Consider the following 18,488-nt stretch of genomic DNA (forward strand, 5'->3'; position numbering starts at 1 on the left):
AACACGGCGATAATCCCAATTAACCAGAGGTTCAATTCTGAGTTCCTTAACAAATTAATGAAGTGGAAGGGTAGTGTTCTGCATAGCAGAACATCCATCACGGCTTGATTGAGTCCAGAAAGGTTCTCTTTCTCCCTTATTATCGTGTATTGTTAGCTTCATGGGTTTTATACTCAGTATGCAATGATCGTAGTACTTTTAACCCTTCATAGCAGTGATTTCCTACCATGTTCGTCCAATCAATTGCTCTGCAGGACTGGGTCCTTAATCAATAAAGCAATTACAATATTTCACTAGATTTCTGAAACTCAGAACGACTGAAATAAGGTTTAAAATGTTCACCATAGGACATGTAAGCGTGCTTGAAAACATCAGTTTAGGGTCATGCAGTTACAGTGTTCCCCTTGTCACTAATAACTTCTTTCATTTATTTTCATTTTCACTTCTGCTGATGAATGTCAAATTGAAAACGTCAGAATGCAAAATTGCCGAAGGGCTTTTTGGGATAATCAGTGTTGTGCAGAGAGGCCGATAACTGTTGAGTACTGTGGTGGATTCCAGGAAGAGCTGGAAGCACCTTTGTGGCAACAAATTGATAATAATCCAAATATAAAATGACATGCTGCAGTGTTATCGTTAATTGTTAACTTGAGACTAATTACTAATGTTTTCTATATAATTCTGCTTCATTCAATCGAGAGCACTATAAGTAATTGTATATGTAAAACTACCTAATACATTATCTTTCTAGCGAAGGAAAGTAAATGCTCTTTTGTATCATTCGGTTTGGTTTTATCAAATGGTAACTGTTAAAATAAATAACTCAGCTGTATGAATCAAAGCAGACATGTCTGACATATCACCTGAGGGTGTAAAGTATCCGACCATCGTTCCAGATGCGAAGCATGCGATTGGGTGTGGTGATCCAGTGGGCGTCGGCCTTCTTCGAGTTGCGGAAGAACGTGTCCGGGATCCAGATCTTTCCGACCATGTTGCTGTTGAGACGTAGAACCTTCATCGTGCTGTTGAACTTTAACCTCCTGTCGTACCAGGTCTGGGCGAAAAAGATGTCGATGGTGTATTCCTAAAGATGGATGAAACAAGGTTTTTACCTCAATTGCGATGTTAAGCTCTGTTCAAAGGCTGAACATGATTAATAAAACACGAGACAAAAGTCTCCAAAATCTTGCAGACATTTTTCCCAGCCACTGCTGTCCCTCATATGTGACATGATATCAAATTGAACTGCGGGGCTGCAAAAGCCCAGCTTCTTCTGTCCGGGGGCAACTATTGTATAGCAGAGAAAACTTAATGCTGGAACACATTTGCAGGCACTTTTGTCTTCAGACAAGAGAGTTTCTGTCCAGACCAGCAAGTCCCTTTGTTCCTCTTAAAGAGTTGAAAAAGACCATCTTGAAGCTTTCAACCTGAAAATGGAATGTTTATCGTGGGCAATTAATAATTTCCCTTGTTTGGCTCAAGCAGTATGCAACCTCATTGCCATCCTAGCCTAGGACGCACTTTGTCCTCAGCCTACGAAACCTGCTATCAGTCCGCGTGAGAGCCGGGTTAGAATACACGTGAGAGGTATGAAAAGAGTCACGGGACAGAGTTGAAAAGCTTGAGGTGAGATGTGGTTTAGTGTGAGAGGGGGAGGAGACACAGCGAGTCAAAGGGATCAATCAGTCGTTCATATTTATTTTATTATTTGGAATGGTTGAGTTCTGAGGTACGAAGTGAAGTACAGCAGGAGAGGAAAAGAAGGGCTCACAGGCATTATCTTTTGGACAAAGCGCAGCCTTATACTAAAGCATAAATCTATAGCCAAAGAGTCCTAAACAGGATTTGAATTAAAAATATATATCGCTTTTTTTCATAGTCTGAGTTCTTTTCCAAATCACACTTCTGTAAAACACACACAGCTGCAAGCATCCAAAAACAGCTCTAATAAATTTCTCCTTCTATTTCTGGATGTCACTTCCCCCTCTACAACCACAGTAATAAATTATCCATATTTCAAAGGTTCCGCCTCCATTATTAAGATGTAAAAATGGCGTTCATGCTTGTTAGCTCTTCAGAAAATCCACCTACCATATTTGTCACGTCATAGTGTGAACACACCGCTGAGGCCACGGTAATTACGTAAGAATGTCATCACACACACACACACACGCTCGCAGACACACATGTTCCCACTGATCCCGCCAATGCTTCCCTTTCAACGCCACTGTGACTGCAGTTATTGAGAGTGGGTGTTTCAGCTAAGACCAAGTGAAACGGAACACCGCCCCGCAGAGCCGACTGCTCTGCAGGGAAACAATAGGAGCGAGTTCTCAGCGGGGACGCGCCGCAGAAAACAATGACACATAAAACAACGCTGACGTAAGATTTGCTAATTCTTCTTTTTATCCAAAGGACGTTTGTCTTTTCCCTCCTCTGCACTACGAATTCATTAGTTTCTGCGCATTGCTTCAACATAACTAAGGGAGAGAAGAAAAAATCTTTCCATCCAAAGCGTCTCGTTAAAGATTCACTTCCAGCTTGTTAAATTGTTATTTTTAGGAATAGGGCCACACTGATAGAAAGCCGTTTTGGAAGAGGACATTGTACAAAAAAGCTGCGCTCCCACTCAAATTGGCAGAAATGATGGTGCATTACTTGTAAAGGCAATACAATTATTTCCACACAGACTTGCCTTTGTGGTCACAAAAATCTTCTTGCATCTTAACATTAAGGCTAAAAAAAAGACACAAAAAGACACAATGCCTCACCACAGATTTGGTGGGACAGCGGCCGGCGCACTTTGACTCAAACTTTCAGCACGAAATCACATTCTGTTAAAAAGTCTGTATTTAAAAGCTTTACAAAAACTGGTGTTCCAAATTCCTGAGCAATAAATGATGTTGATAAGATGTAATAAAAAGAATAAAAAGCCTACAAATACAACAACATGACGTGCAGTCACCCTCCGTGAGGTCTAAAGGTAACAAAGTGTTTAAAAGAATAATGTGAATTTATTCTATTCTATCTGTACTTTTACAGTTGTAGTCTAAACTCAAGGACAGCAACAGCGAGAGGAAATATTATTGGACCAATACTGATATTTCCCAAATTGATATCAATGAATGAATGCATATACCAAAGGTTCACCTACATATCATGAGAATTTCAGGTCATTCATCCGTAGATAACCGAAATACCTTTAAAACAAAGAAAAAAAAGCTTTTGTATGGTACCTCTCATTAAAGAAGCTTTGTAGTCGGTGAACGCAGTTACACAACCAGTAAACAACTGAAATGTGTCACTGTCACCAGTAAACAGATGAGATGATCAAAATGCAGTCAAAGGTAAAAAAAAGAACGTATTAAAAACTGATCAAAGGAAAGTCACGACCTGCTGTAATCATTTGAATACACAGAGAGCTTGATCAGGAGACACCTCGGATGTCGCTGATGCCATTCTTGGCAATCACAAAGTTTTTTATGAAACACCAACTCAAGCGGCACATTTCCAAATATATGGTCACCTCAAAAAAATGCATATGCGATCAGATTCAGATCAGATTTATCACCTCCAGTGCAGTAGTTAAGGAGCTGATTGACACCTGTGTTGCTACACTAGAAGGGCAGTGGCGCAGCATAGTGATTAGCTGCACCAAACCGATCCACCGTGACAGCAAGCATCTGCTCTGCTGAAGTGTGCTTGAGCAGGACAGTGAAACCCTGCCAGGTCCAGAGAGCTCAGCCCCCCGACGATAAGGGAGGGCCGGAGACATCCTTAAAATAAATATTCTCTGTTAGTTACACGTGCAGTTTCAGCCTGGTTATTGATATCAAACATTGCCATGTTAACACCATTTTCCAGCATCACTCACCATATTGATGGCATTTACTGGGCCAATGCTGTTGACAAACATGTCTGTGTGGATCACTGTTGGTTTCACTGAAAAGAAGCACACAAGAAAGTCAGTAACATAGTGATCAGTTATCCATCATGCACATACACAGGACATTTCAGGAAGTTTTCTTTAATGAGTCTTCTCTGTCTTCATTGTCAATGAAGAAAAAGAGAGACATAATCTTGTTGTGAATGTTTGAGGAGGAAGCAGCTCAGCTGGCTCCCAGTCGATGCCATTTCAGTTTTATCTGATACACACCTGATTGACAGGTGCGTATGATGAAATCGTGAGACATTCTTTAATAATTTCACACTAAGTTCAATGAACGCGACATTTCGTCATGGATCTTTAACGGGCATGAAATCCAGAGCATAAAACCAAATGCCATGAATCAAAATGGTGGAATGTAAACAAAATGCAAAAGAAATAGATTAAAAAAAACAATATCTAATAATTATCCCAATACAGGGGATACAAAGATTACAATTACATTAGACAATATTACACTTCAAGCTATTTCAAGCTAAACATTTGATATAGTCTAATGTTTTCGAACATAGACATGTCAATAGAATAGAATAGAATAGATTCTAATGAAGACATGTGTAGAAAGCAATCATATATAAAGTTATTGCTGCTGTAGCTGTCTTGGGTCATTGTTTGGTGTTGGCTTTCATCCTGTGGCCAAAGTGAAAAAATGGAGATATCATATTCTTGTAATTGATGGCCGCATTTCATTTATTATACATTAAATGACTTATATTCAGGTATGCGTCAAATGCCGCTTATGAAAAAGAAAACTTGGGTTTCTATTTCTGCAACGACACTACATCGGAGCCTAGGGGGACAATTTAATGGTGAAACGGCTTTGTTTGTCTTTCCAACTGAACTCACGTCCCATTTAGCACAATACTGCGGCGCCCTCTTTGACATCGCATCCCCCGCCCTTTCCTACCCACCTACGCCAGGCATGTGAGCTCCTCTCGTTAGCCAATCAGTTACTATCTTTTCTCAGAGATGTACTGATGCCAGGGGCTAGGGTTAGGGTTAGGGGTTGGGGTTAGTCAAATTGGAGCGCTGTCCTCGTCTTTCCTTTGTTACTATAACTATCAAACGTTGTAACATTGTATGTAACCTTTGTATATACATCAATTAGCTTTGCTTGAGCACATGTGTAGATCTGTCCACCATCCGCCATGGATTACACCTTTGTGTTTGCTGCCCACACTTAGTGAGATGGGCAGACGTCAGAGGCGGTTCAGCTCAGGAAACTGGAAAGCTAGGTGTCAAGCAGACGGCCGTGCTCCGTCACACCCTCAAGACTTTTCAGCCTGGATCGCTACACTTGCGTCCACTATAACGTGCATCTTTGTGAATGACGGGACGTTGTGTAGGAGAACAGAGTCTGGGTGAAGGTGTGAGAGCAGGAATGATAGTTGCATAGATGGGGTTACACCGGCACACATGCATCTGCATTGAAACCGCAAACACCTTTGCACACACATATCTTCAAACAAACATGAAAAAAATTCATATCACGCTGGCGGTATCCCGGTATATCGCAGTATGTTCTTTCGAGTAAACTTTTATTCATTGACGCCGAAAAGGACTCGCTTGCAACTAGCCAGTGAGTTAACGTTAGCTTGTTAGCGAATTAGCTCAACCAACGTTGCAATAAAAAGCAGACACTTGTGTTGGTGCATCTCTGGTCTCTCGTTGATCGTCCTGGATCGCTCTCTTCCGTGTTTTCTTTTGGTTGTTTTTAGCAGAGCAGCTAGTTCAACGGGGTAATTTTATAAATGTACAATTATTAGTCTTTCAAATTGTTGTGTCGTGGCGTTTTACCCTGCTAAAGAGCATTTGTTGTGGGTTATTAATTGTTGTAAAATCTTAAAACCACAACTTAATCTCAATAGCCTACACGTAAGACTAATAGCTCTGACCGACGTGCATTCGGAGTTGAAGGGAAAAAATAAACTACTGCCTGCGAAACACCAGCTGTTACAGCTACACAACGGTATGAGCGTACATGAAAAACTGCATAATTTGAATGTTTAAGACTGAAAATGTGATGCAGGGAATATGTGAACCTGGACAACATTATTGCAAGTTGCCAATTAACATAAAGTGGCTCTGCTGAAATGTCTAACTTGCTGTCTGAGTGTCTAGTGAATGGATGATCAAATCAACTCACAGAATGACCAAATACAGCTCCATGCAACACCTATTCATCAAACTAACAATACAACTTCATGTCCTGTCCACTGATCTCTATATTATCTTAATCACGCTTAATTATGTGAAGTAATGTTTTTCGAGAAGGAAATGACATTCCATCATCAAGTCATGTATTACGACTAAAGGATTCTCCCCCCTCTCTCAATGTTTCTGTCCTATTTGCTTCACTTTTCATTCGTACTGTAGACTCCAGGGGCATTAAAATTAAATGAGCATCAGGATGAACTTCAAAGGGGAGGCTGAGGCACATTCAGCCATGGATCTGAATCCACAGCATTGCAGTGCTTTGAGGAGTGGAGGAGAATCTTTGCTTTTGCCTTGGTACGCCTGGTTGCTTGGTTGATTGGTTGGTGGATCAGATGACACTGTAGCCAGCTAATTATAACCCCTCTGTAGCTGTGTAACTTGGCAGCAGCTGGAATACCACCAGTGAGCAAGATCATAGCGTGTTTGAAGATGATGGTTAAGACGGTGGCAGCCAGCCGCCGAGCTACGCGGTGGCTCTCTGGGCTGCTGCTGCACCTCAAAGCAGATCTGAGCTGCTCTCCAATTTATAGCGCAAGTCCACTTTTAAAGTCTTAAGAATACAAATGTTGCCCTTCATGAAATGTGTTACATTGCATGCAGCATTGTACTTATTGCACAGCATGAAAGCATTGTACCAGACTAAGTGGACACATCTATGTTACTTTCATCTTGTGGACAATTTATTGGTCATGCTGTAAAGCTGCATTGGGTCAGTTCTTGGAGGTGGAACTCCAGCTTAGTCGTTGTTTTTCTCCACGTAAAATTATTTGTAGATGCTACTTTAAAGAAAGCGTTGACACCTGACAAGCGTATTAGGAACCTCTCGATTGCTGTTGATGCAGCGGTTGGGGCAGCACATATATTCCCTCCTTAAGTAAACATTTGAAGGAGTAGTGACATAGACAAAGGCAAATTTCAGATTGGGAGAAAACTTTCCGGAGTGTCATAGCAGCTGAGGGGTTACACCATTTACAATGTCACAGGCCAGTGACATTGGTCCTACAAGGGCATTAATTCAAATCTATTCTTACCATCGGCTGCTTTAATACAGCACTAACATCTCCCCGGCACCGAACGGCAAAGCCATTCCCTCCCAGCATATGAAGTGGTATGTCTTTATTATTCTGTAAGAGTAGGTGACAGGTTCTGACTCAAAAATGTTTCCCAGGAATACTGTCCCATGAATCATCAAGTATTCAAAGGGTACTAAATTCCTCCCAACTCGCTCCCTTGCAGATGGACTGTAAGGCTTGAGGATAGACGGACTGTCCGGCTGTCTGTCAACGTGAGTATTATTTATTTATAGTCAAGCAGACAACACTATCGTCTTTGTAACCAAACTTGTCCTAATGAACAGAAGAGAGTTTGCATCTATCCTGGATTATGCTTTCTCATCGAGCACCACTGAGCTAGCTGATGTTACAGCTCAGCCGAGGAGGACAGCATAGATTATTACATCCCGCGCTGTCACGACGCAACTTTTCGAATTACTATCCGCCAGGACTGTGTGTGTTCATCCGTCATTGGCCGACACTTTGTGGATCCCATGAGGTTTGTTTTGCCTAATCAAATACAAAAGCACAGACTTCCTTACATCGCCATTACTCAGCAGCTGCAGTTGCGATTAAACGTGTATTTCATTATGATTCTGTCACTAATACTCATAGAATTGTGAGAAATCGGCACCCACCACCGATGTCAGGCCTGAGTTTGTTGTCATATCCGTCTAGTAGGCTGTTTAGGACGTGTGTGACGTCACTCTCGTACACTTTGGGAGTCAGCACCCACGTCTTGTTAGTAGCCTCGTCATCGTCTTCAACCTGGAAGGAGCTGCAAGGAGAAGAGAGAATAAATCATATGTTTTCATAGAAAAAAGAACAAGCAGTGTTTTTTTTTTTTAACCGTGCTCTGCTTTCTTGAAAAATGAAAATAAAGAGCTTAGAGACTCGGCCAAAAGGTATATTTACAGGGCTTTTCCTCATGACGTTATAGTTGTATAGTATAGTTGCTTCTCTTTTGTTCATAGGATTTTTTGTCAAACAAAGTGGTTGCAGCACTGAAAGATGCAGGAGTTTCATAAAGAGTCAGAAGATGAATTAACTATAGTTCACATTCAGTGCAAAACATGTGACACAAAACATCCACTTTTCACAAATAGCGTGATATTTTCACATCATTAATCAATTTTAATGAGGCTTTGGTGAATCGCCCCTTAAAAGTCGTTATTTTTTACGTACCAGTTTTCTTTTAATAAGGAGAACTAAGGTTTGGTTTATTTTTAGTGGAACATACATCAGGGCATATCAGTGTTCGCCACCACGCCAGCTGAGATCCACTATTGTCTAAGTGACACTTTGTTTTTATTATTAAATTGGTCCTCTCGGAAGCCTTGTACTAAAATTTTCCCCCAGTGCAGGACCTTGCCAGTGTTTAATTTGAGTAATGTGGTTAGACATTCAGCAACTTTGCAGGCACGAGTCGTGCAAACTCACCGCAGCTTTGACAGCTGATTTTAGCGTTAATGTTGAGTAAGTTGGACGCAAAATAAAAAGCCCACCTGGATAGATTTATCACAAGCATTCATAAGGTAAAATGTTCTGACTTTTGTTGGCTTCCATCCAGGTTACCACCTCCCGCCAAGAAGTCATATGACAAAGAACAAGTTTGATTAACTGATTGACAAAGCGCTGCGATACCGTTTACACCGAAAAAGCCGAGGACGGGTTGTCCCACTCAAGGTGTATTTGTAAGGCGGCTTGACAGACACTTAAAGTACAAGGTTTCACTACCACTAAACAGAAAGAGACTGAATCTACCCACTGCTGATATGATGCAGATACTGTAAAAGGCATGTCAAAAGAGCACAGTTATAGCTACGATTACTTCTTAACACAACAATTTAAATGTACACACACTTTTTGTGAGGATCTGATTTAATAACACGTTTGAGCCGGCCCGAGAAAACACTGATAATTAACACAGATGTTTACAGGCACACACTGTATCATAAAACCAAAAGTGATACAATGATGTTTAAATACAGAATGATGAAGTGAGATACAGCGATTCCAAGTAATAAGGGTTTAAAGAATCAGCAAACGGCATCCACAATGAAACATTTGGTAGCCTACTGAGAGGAAAAAGAGACTTCTTAATTATATAATAAATAATCATGAGGGGAGAGGTGAAGAAAAAGACAGTTCCAATAATAAAGCACAAAGATAGAAGCTCTGATGGCCTTCTCATGTTCCTCTAGGCTGGTTGTGAGGAATTCTGTTTAGACCAGCACTCTTCTTTAGACTGCATTAAGTGCCATCCATCTTGACCACAATGCTCATGCCTTAAACATTATTGCTTGATATTTTTCTCAGGTGGATCCTTTTTTATACCGTTCAGGATGTCATAAAATATATATCCAGGGGGTATTTGTCTCTGGCACTGACAGACTAGATGTATGGTTGCATAGATGGGTATATAGAGTAAATTTGGGCATATGGAAACCACGAATAGATCATTAAGGGAAGAGCCATGAGTTCTCCTCTGCAAGCACATCTGATGTTTTGCCTACTGATGCGGTACCTGAAGATCCCCGGAGAGTTCTGTGCCAGCGAGTGCTGTGTGCGTGCTGTTGTGCGTTTCTGTGAAGATATTTGTGTTTGTTTTTCATGCATGTTCACAGCTGCGTACGTAATGAAAGTGAGGACTGGAGTTAAGTGTTGTGTTCACATCAACTCTCATTAAGCACGGGCTGATATTTTGAATTATTCTACCCCTTCATATTTTGAGGTATCATCAACGAACACTCGCATCAGCTCTATATGGAGCGGCCAAATTAAAATCTCAGGTTACATATGAAGTCTAAGTAGGGTAATAGCAGCAAAAACATCTTTGTTCATATTATTAGCGTACACAAAAAGTGCTCTTGGGGTATGATTGTTGCATGTTTTTAAGTGTATCTAATAAAGGAATCGAGTCTCCTCATGCTAATTAACAACCAAAATAAAATTGGTTCTGCACCTCTGGGCACAACACAATAAATCTGTCCTGCACATCATATTGTTGCCACAGCACAACTCTGCTCTCACAAGGTGAACTATTAATAGAACCAAATCAGATAATGCTCGGGCAGCTTTTTTACTAATTACCTAAATATACATTAAAAGGTATATGTATATGTGCTGTTGATTAACGGATTAGATCCTCCGTTATGGTACTCACTTAAAATTCAACCGACATCGTCTAACTGACGTCAGGTAGTAAGGACACGTGTCTTTACAGGCTAATCTCCAAATCCCATGACTACATTGATGCTGGCATGCCAGCAATCAACTACACTAAAGCAGATTAGGCCAATATTTATTGCTGCCAATGTGGTGTAAAGGGTGAAGGGAGTATTTCAAGGTGAGGTTTGGACAAAAAGGTCATCAAATGAGTCAGGAAACAGTTGTTTAAACTTCAACATTGACCGATTAGTAATGAACTCATCCATTCATGTGGATTCCAGCCACATACATTACGATGGAGGGAAAGCCAACATCAGTGGAGTAGCTTCCTCTTTCACCTGCTGTATACCTTTCTCCTTAAAATAGAAACACACCAACTCCCTTACTTTGGAGTAAGTGTAGTAGATCTATATTTATCCCCGGGATCTCTTAGAATTAAAGGGTAGGACTAGTATACTAGTAACTATTGTTTAAAGCCATGGGGAAATAACTTTAGAAGTAGACAACCCCGAAAAAACAAGGCACATTTTTGCCCAATATCCATGGCCCCTCTTCGAGTCCCATATGGGGAGTAATTGTGAGTAATCAGCACACTGTTGTTAATTCTCAAAACCTCTATCCCGAGCATCTGAAATCACTTGAACATCAAGGCTCCCGGGTGATTAATAGCAAAGACGGGAAGCTGGGAAGTGTTGCAAGTGATGGGGGAGTCTGCTGGGCATGAACCCACCTCGACCTGATCCCAGATCAGCGGATGTGGATGGATGGATGGATGGATGGACACTCCCAATTGTAAACAAGAGCCAGCTAGATGTATCAACGTCATCTTTTAATAGACAGATTTCTTTTTTCTCAAACACATCTAAGGAATTCTGAGACATACGTACATGTAATGCTTACGTTTACCAACATTATACATCTTAACCTTTTCTAAGTGGTTTCGCAGTGGAGATTTCCATGTGCCGGATTCATTTAGTGTGTTATGTGAATAGCGTAGTCTTCTTAGAACACTGATCTTAGCAAGAAAATCACTGTAATCTTAAGAAGTAACCGACTACATTGGGCATTGGTTGTGTTGACACAACATAAGTTACACAACATTGACGTCATACGTGATGAGGTTTATGGAGTTAAATCAACAACACAACATTTTTACATCACAGAGATATTTTTAAGGGATGTTTTACAACCTTGACAGAGTAAAAGAAATATGCCATAATGAGGATTACTCTTCACTTGCAATGCAAATAATGTATGTTGTTAACAACCAGTATTACGCTCTGCTGGACCTACTAAGCTTTGTATTTTTCATATGTCAGATTATATAAACTGTGTTATTATTTGTCAGGCATAAGAGAAAGTTGTGTAGATCAAATGTTGATTGTTTTGAACTATTTTGACACCATACAAACATTATTAATCGCATTGGAATTCTAAACAACAATCCTGAATTATGAACAACTGCCACATGTACAGGTATCCAATGTAAGTATCCATACAACCAATATGGACTCCATATAGACTTGATCAATGCGAACAGTACATCCGGTCAAGTCTGAGTACGGTTATAGTTGGAAAACAAAAAGACAACATTTCTAAATAATAAAGAAAACAAATCCAGAGGATCCAAAATGAGTATATGATGAACTTTATCTGGAACCTAAAATGCTGAAGTTGAGTTTACCAAACAGTGAACATCAGTTTGAAGAAACCTGAGCAAAGCACTTCCTCACTCTGACATCACTTCCTCCTGCAGTGGCCATGACATCTGAATTTACCAAAACACCTAGTGGACCCTGGCCCAACATCTGGAGCCTAACCATTGACTGGAGAAAGAATATGCCAACACATTCTTCTTGATAATAAATCCTCTACTTTTACACAAAGGACGACAGTGCGTTGGTATCCACGGTGATGCACACAGAATCACTACACATAGTAGCTGTCAATGACTCACAAAGAAGCATAGATTACTGAAAGCATCCCTGCGGCCTTGAGAGATGCCTTATGTAAGAAGTCCCACACATGAATCACAAATAAAAGAGTCTCATGTAAATTACCGAGCCATTAGCTGTCCTCTAACAACTACACAACACACAGGGATTATGTACGCACTATTTGAAACAGAATACATCTCGCTGTGATAGGGGGTTACTAGCTCTGAGCCATATAAATTACATTTGCACAGGTGTTCACATCTGGAGCTCTCATTTGGCCTCAATATGATTATCTAAGAAGCACCAAAGTGTCGCATCGGAGCTCCTTATTAGCAATGATGAAATCCATAACCTCCACATATGAGCCGGCGTTATTTAATTGGGCAACGTGGCGTATTTACTACAAGCCGCTTGTGCTTTTCTGATCGTACGAACAGGCCTCACGATGAAGCCTGGGCACTGTGGGGAAGGGAGCCCCGAGGTCGCCGTGATCGAGCGGCGTCTGATTAATATCTGCCTCCAGCGGAAAGAGAAGAAGAAAGCCCATCTGCCATCTTTCCCATTGCCTCCTCTCATCTTAGTACACACGGAATAAGGTCTCGAAGAGGAGGTGAGAGGGGGGGGAAGAAAAATGCTTCTCTCAACAAACTCAAATCTGCACCTCCTTTCAAGCTGAAACGGCAGTCCTTTCTCTGGGTGTCAAGGATGACTCCATATGTGTTATGCTTGTCCTTATTGTTCCTTTACACTTGCATCACTATGTGATTGTCTGCCATTTTGAAATGCTTTTTTTTTTTTCTCGAGATGAACCATATCCTCATTCAGACTCCAGTTGATTGAAACGATTGTTTGTATTTAAGCCACTCGAGTTCTGCCACATCGGACACCCGCCTTTGAAGTACGGATGCTGCGGCTTCTGAGAATAGACCTGATCCTCAAAGCCTGCTCGGCATGAGATACATGCAGCCTTATAGCTCCGAGCACATTAGCACGCCACCACTATGCTATTTCCAGCACTGGACATATTGCCAGAGCTGCTGGGATCTTCGTTAGACGTGTTAAACCGCAAGACTGCGCGGTGGTAAATCATCTGATATCCACGGGCGGATAACGAAGTCACACTTTAGCGGATCGTCGCTGGTGATTTATGTAAAAAAAAAAAAAAATGCGATGCATGTGTGGCTATAGGTGTCTTACAAAAATATATATATCACCTGCCAGGTCGAACCACGATGAAACATGTGATGCAAGCACAGCATGTCTTGTTTTTTTTAATAAAACGAGGTGCCTCTGATCGCCCGGGACCCCTCGGACAGCGGGGTTGTGTTGGCATCGGATGGGAGGCGCCGCAGCATTACGCGTTGTTCGAATAAGACACACGCAAACCAACAAATAGCGGCATAGATTCGCGGTTTGGAGGGTAAATGCGAGGGCATCGAATCGACGGCTTACCTTGTGGGAAGATTAACGACAATGAACGCCCAGAGAAAAAGCTTTAGGGGCAGGGAAGGCTTCGCCATTGCAGTCGAGCTTTTGGAGGCGAAATTCGGTGAACCCTTCTTCACCATCTTCGTTCGCTCCTATTGCAGATGGACGTGTCCGTCTATTTACTGCGAGTCCTCCCTGCGACACATAACGCACGTTAGCGGACGGCGGGTCTGCAAATGTGGACCCGAGGCGGAGGTGCGGTGAAGTGAAACCAGCCAAAACAAAATCGATGCAAGTAGAAAGGTTTTTTTTTGTTTTTTCTTCTTCCGCGTGTCTGTTGGCGAATCGTCAGTCTAACAGGGCCCTAATAAAAAATAAATAAAAAAATAACCCCGGTAATATGCTATTCTGATGTCGAGCGGCTGGAGAAAAAAAAACAACAACGGAAGAGCGTCAGGCTGAATGCAGATTAACGGAGGGGTCAGAGAGGAGCGGATGCACGTTGCTGCAGCACCACCGACACATGCGTGGTTTCACCGAGCGGAAGCGCGGCTGCACCGACTCCGGTGAAAAATACTTGGCCCGGTTCTGGGGGGGGGGGGGTGTTATGTTTAGCTGCACACAATTGGTATGTGTATATAATATAGTTATATATAAGTATTTATTTGCTGCAAATTCATGTTACATGTTCCTTGACATCTCAATTTACTTTTTCCACACAACTCCCCAATATGTAATCATAAAGAAATCTTTTTTATGGTTTTCCCTGTGTGTGTGTGTGTGTGTGTGTGTGTTTGTGTTTGAGTGTGTGTCCCTTTATGCTTCACTAAGAATCCTAAATGAGGCCTCAGTTGCGCCCGGTCTCGCTGTCAGGACCTTGGACAGCTCTACTAGCTTCAGCACCGAGGACAGCTTCCGTCCGTTGGCTGCTGCTCAAATGAGACGATGCTCGCTGTAACGGCCCAGTTTGAACAATAAAACATGAATAAACAACGGCATCCCCCAAAAGGAACTGATTTGTTTTCTTGGTTGTTAATTTTTCCTCTTAAATTGATTGTGTCGCTAACCAAGGTAGCCTTTGCCAGAGGACATATCTAAACTTTGGCATTATTCTATTTCTTTAATGATATATGGGTTTTTCCAAGTCCTTTGACGTAATAACAAATCTATCCAGATACAGCATCTTGAGGTTTGAATAGTCCTTGGTAGGGTGCACCCACCCATTTCATTATCCTTATATAAGTAAGATAATGCTTCTGCTTTGGTGCGGTGTAAATTCTTTCCAAGGACACCTTGAGGCATATTTGAGAAGAAATATGTCTTCGTAATCTAAAATACAGCATGGTAGTCAATCCCATACTGTCTCATAAATAACTTTCATACTGCGTTTGGCAATTCTCTCTCTCTCTCTCGCTTGATCTATTTATACACATTCAATAATACAGCGTCTCTAAATGCTACTTGAAGAGAGAGCAACTTTTTCTATGTGCGTAACGTAAAAGACAAGACCAAAGCAGAAATGTCCTCAGCAGCATTGTTTTGTTGTCTGTTTCAAATGACCCAAGTACACATCTGTCAAGTATTTCAAGTCTTCCTCTTAACTGTGAAAATAGAAAAATAGAAATCCTCCTTGACCGGAAGGGGTCAAAAGATGACCACCAAACAAAGGATCAAGGCGCACGCTGGTGCTTTTTTCTTCAAATGTTTGAGTCCTGATGAACTCATTCACTTCGAATGACAAATGTCCGTCATCTGGTTTCTGTTTTTTACAGCCTGATCTCCAAAACCTGTTCGTAAAAATGTATACGAAAATCTTGAACATACAAATTCGTAGTGATACATACAAAATAAATACGGACTGCAACTGATGACGTCACCCTATTCAAAGTGAATGGGGACCTGCACCCCGTAAACACACTTGAGAAGTCTAACAATGTAAAATAACCGTGTTATGATTGCATTTTTAACGAGAAATCAATGTTAAATTGTAAGAATACAATACTAACCCTAACCCCCTCAAAAAATCCAACATGGCGGAGAGACGTTCACTCAAGAAACCAACATGGTCCGCCATGTTGATCACTCAAGGGGCGTGGTTAACCACCGCCAGTTCGTATGTATTTTTCCGAATTTGTATGTTCAAGATTTTCGTATACATTTTTACGGACGGGTTTTGGAGATCACGTGGGTTTTTTAACATTAGTTTTCAGACCGGAGCAATCAGAGTTGATTGGCGCTGCCTCAGCATGACATGCATGGAAGATGAGCTGTGTCTGATTGGAAATAACCATCTTGTGTTTATTTGTGGCAAGTGAGGCTCAGTCTCGGTTAATCATCCTAATAAAATTGACAGATGCTTCATAAGGCCTGCAGCCCTCATCAAAAGAGAATAAACCAGCAGCCGCTCAGAAAAGCAGGGTTAATGATGAGAGAAAGTCTTGTAATTTGTTTTGTATATTCTTATAACCACTTTGCAATGTGTGTTACCAGGCAATAGTGTAGCTCAATATATATTTTACTGGAGATTTGGGTCTCACAAGCCTAGCAGGTATACTGTATTACGTTTTAGGAGACGAGGAGAGTAACCTCTGTTACCCTTGCATGCCTGTTTTTTTTCCAATTTGACATTCCAGCATAGATATTCTACATATCTACAACTTTGGAAATACAAATGACATTTTTGGCGTTGCTCATTATACATGGGGAATGGATGTGGTCTAAACACACACACACACACACACGATCCTGCATGTCCCGTATCATTCAGTCCCCGGGACAAGCTGTCTCTCTCTGCCCTGCAGCCATGTCACCACAGCTGTGGTGAGACTTTTTCCGTGCAGGTCATGACAACATTAAAGACACTGGTTATTAGTAGGAGATATTGACAAATGGAAGAGGTCACTCAGAAGAATGCAATATATCTAGTGGTTACAAAGTTGTATGGTTAATTAACCTATGTTGGATGTATTTTGTTAGTGGTGGACCATCATGGTTGGTTTATATTTACATTACATTACAGGTCATTTAGCAGACACTTTTATCCAAAGCGACTTACATTACACTTTAAACCCACGGCTTTTTCACATTTTTGCCCAGGGAGCAATTAGGGGTTAGGTGTCTTGCTCAGGGTCACTTCAACATGGAACATGGGGCAGCCTGGACTTGAACCACCAACCTTGTGCTTCCCAGCACACCTTCTCTAAACCCTGCGCCACGACGAATAAAAGCAATAAATAATTGCTTTAAATAATTGCAATAAATAATTGCTTTTATTCGCCCCTATAAAAGCAATTAAGTAGAGGTAAAAGCTTTTGTATTTCCCTTACAACATGTTACCAGATGTTTATCTATAGAAATATAATCTATATACCAACATTTATTCTGATGACAAAAGGCTGCCAGTTAATATCCATAGAAAAGAAATCTACCTCTCCTCCTCTTTTTCCAACTCTGTTTCCCCCTCCCCCTCTCTCCCTCTCACACACACACTGATGTAGAGAGAAACAGGAAGAGAGAATGAGAGATGTCAGGTTAGATCCACTTGGTTCAATAGTCACAGCAGAGTTATACACCAAACCGCAGCATCCACATATAACCAGTGCACCTGAGCTCTCACACATTCACCCACCTACAGAAACCGTTGCATTCGTCTGTATTTATAACATTGAGGAAGTACATGGGTGTAGGTACCTTTATTGCCTTTTACTCGTAATTCTTAAACATGGATTTACACGTGGAATTTAGTGTTATACAGACATACTGAAATTGAACCAGGGACTTTAGTGCCGTAGTGAAGTGCATTAAATCCATCACAATGCAGCAAACTGCAAATAAAATCAGCCTACTATAAAGCACCCATGGTTTTTATTTCAGAAATCAAAATGATTGGGTGTGTTGTGGGCAATGACAGCAGCGACATTTCGAAGGCTCAGTTTAGTGACACACCTTCCAAATAAAATTTCAACAGTGAGTTTATCGTTCACGGCACCCATTCTTTTTGCAGACGGGGTGCGTGTGTGAGTCTGGCTACGATGACATGTCGTGTCATCTTTAGATAAGAGCTGGGGGAGTTATAGTCTTCTACAATGGCACCATTGAACACACAGATGCCCAGTTCCACTATCATTCCAGTTTTACAACCCACACATATGCTGTCACAGGCCCACTCGGTTAGCATCAAGCTGTGGGAGCAGAATGATCCACTGTAAGCACCATTGGATATGAGAATATTGGTCTGGCATTCAGACTATTGCGACGTAACATCCCAAAAAGAAGCGAGGCACAAAAACTTTTGGGAACTTTATTGGAATATTCGGCGGCATGGATGAATATAAATAAAATAGAAAAGTACTGGAACGAAGATGAGTTGGTCTGCTTGTCAAAAATAGCAAACGTGCAAACACATCCCTGCTCACTGAGAGCTGTCGGAAAAAACACGAACACGAGAAAGCACTCGCTGAGGTCTGACATGACTAAAATGCTTAAAGCTCTGCTGAAATGCTGCCTGTCCGGATTCCACCTCGTTCACCTTCAGTCCATTTATTTACCATAGCTGTCACGTAGCGGAACCTTCTTTAAAACCTTCCTTAGAAATTGTTTCTTAATCCAACAACATGCGCTGCTGAGTCATTCGTGGCCGTCTGCTGATTTAACACAGTCCCCCATTAAGAGTAACAGCACAGCAATTCTTGATTTGCTGCAGTTTACTTTCAAGCTCGTAACAATCCGTCATACTGT

General features: G+C 41.3%; 1 protein-coding gene across 4 annotated transcripts in view; it reads right to left on the reverse strand.

Moving 5' to 3' along the window:
- The window catches only part of gabrg2 (gamma-aminobutyric acid type A receptor subunit gamma2), a 39,619-nt gene extending 25,301 nt beyond the window's left edge, over positions 1-14,318 (reverse strand). For all 4 annotated transcript variants that reach the window (XM_040181023.2, XM_040181022.2, XM_040181021.2 and 1 more), the window contains exons 1-4: positions 13,776-14,318; positions 7,854-7,993; positions 3,875-3,942; positions 864-1,084 (exon numbers count right to left, since the gene is read on the reverse strand). In XM_040181023.2, coding sequence (XP_040036957.1) covers positions 864-1,084; positions 3,875-3,942; positions 7,854-7,993; positions 13,776-13,891 — 545 coding nt within the window. In that variant the 5' untranslated portion in view covers positions 13,892-14,318. The remainder of the gene's footprint in view (positions 1-863; positions 1,085-3,874; positions 3,943-7,853; positions 7,994-13,775) is intronic.
- Between the last annotated feature and the right edge of the window lie 4,170 nt (positions 14,319-18,488).

The sequence above is a fragment of the Gasterosteus aculeatus genome, chromosome 7 (assembly GCF_964276395.1).
Source record: "Gasterosteus aculeatus chromosome 7, fGasAcu3.hap1.1, whole genome shotgun sequence".
Classification (NCBI taxonomy): Eukaryota; Metazoa; Chordata; class Actinopteri; order Perciformes; family Gasterosteidae; genus Gasterosteus; species Gasterosteus aculeatus.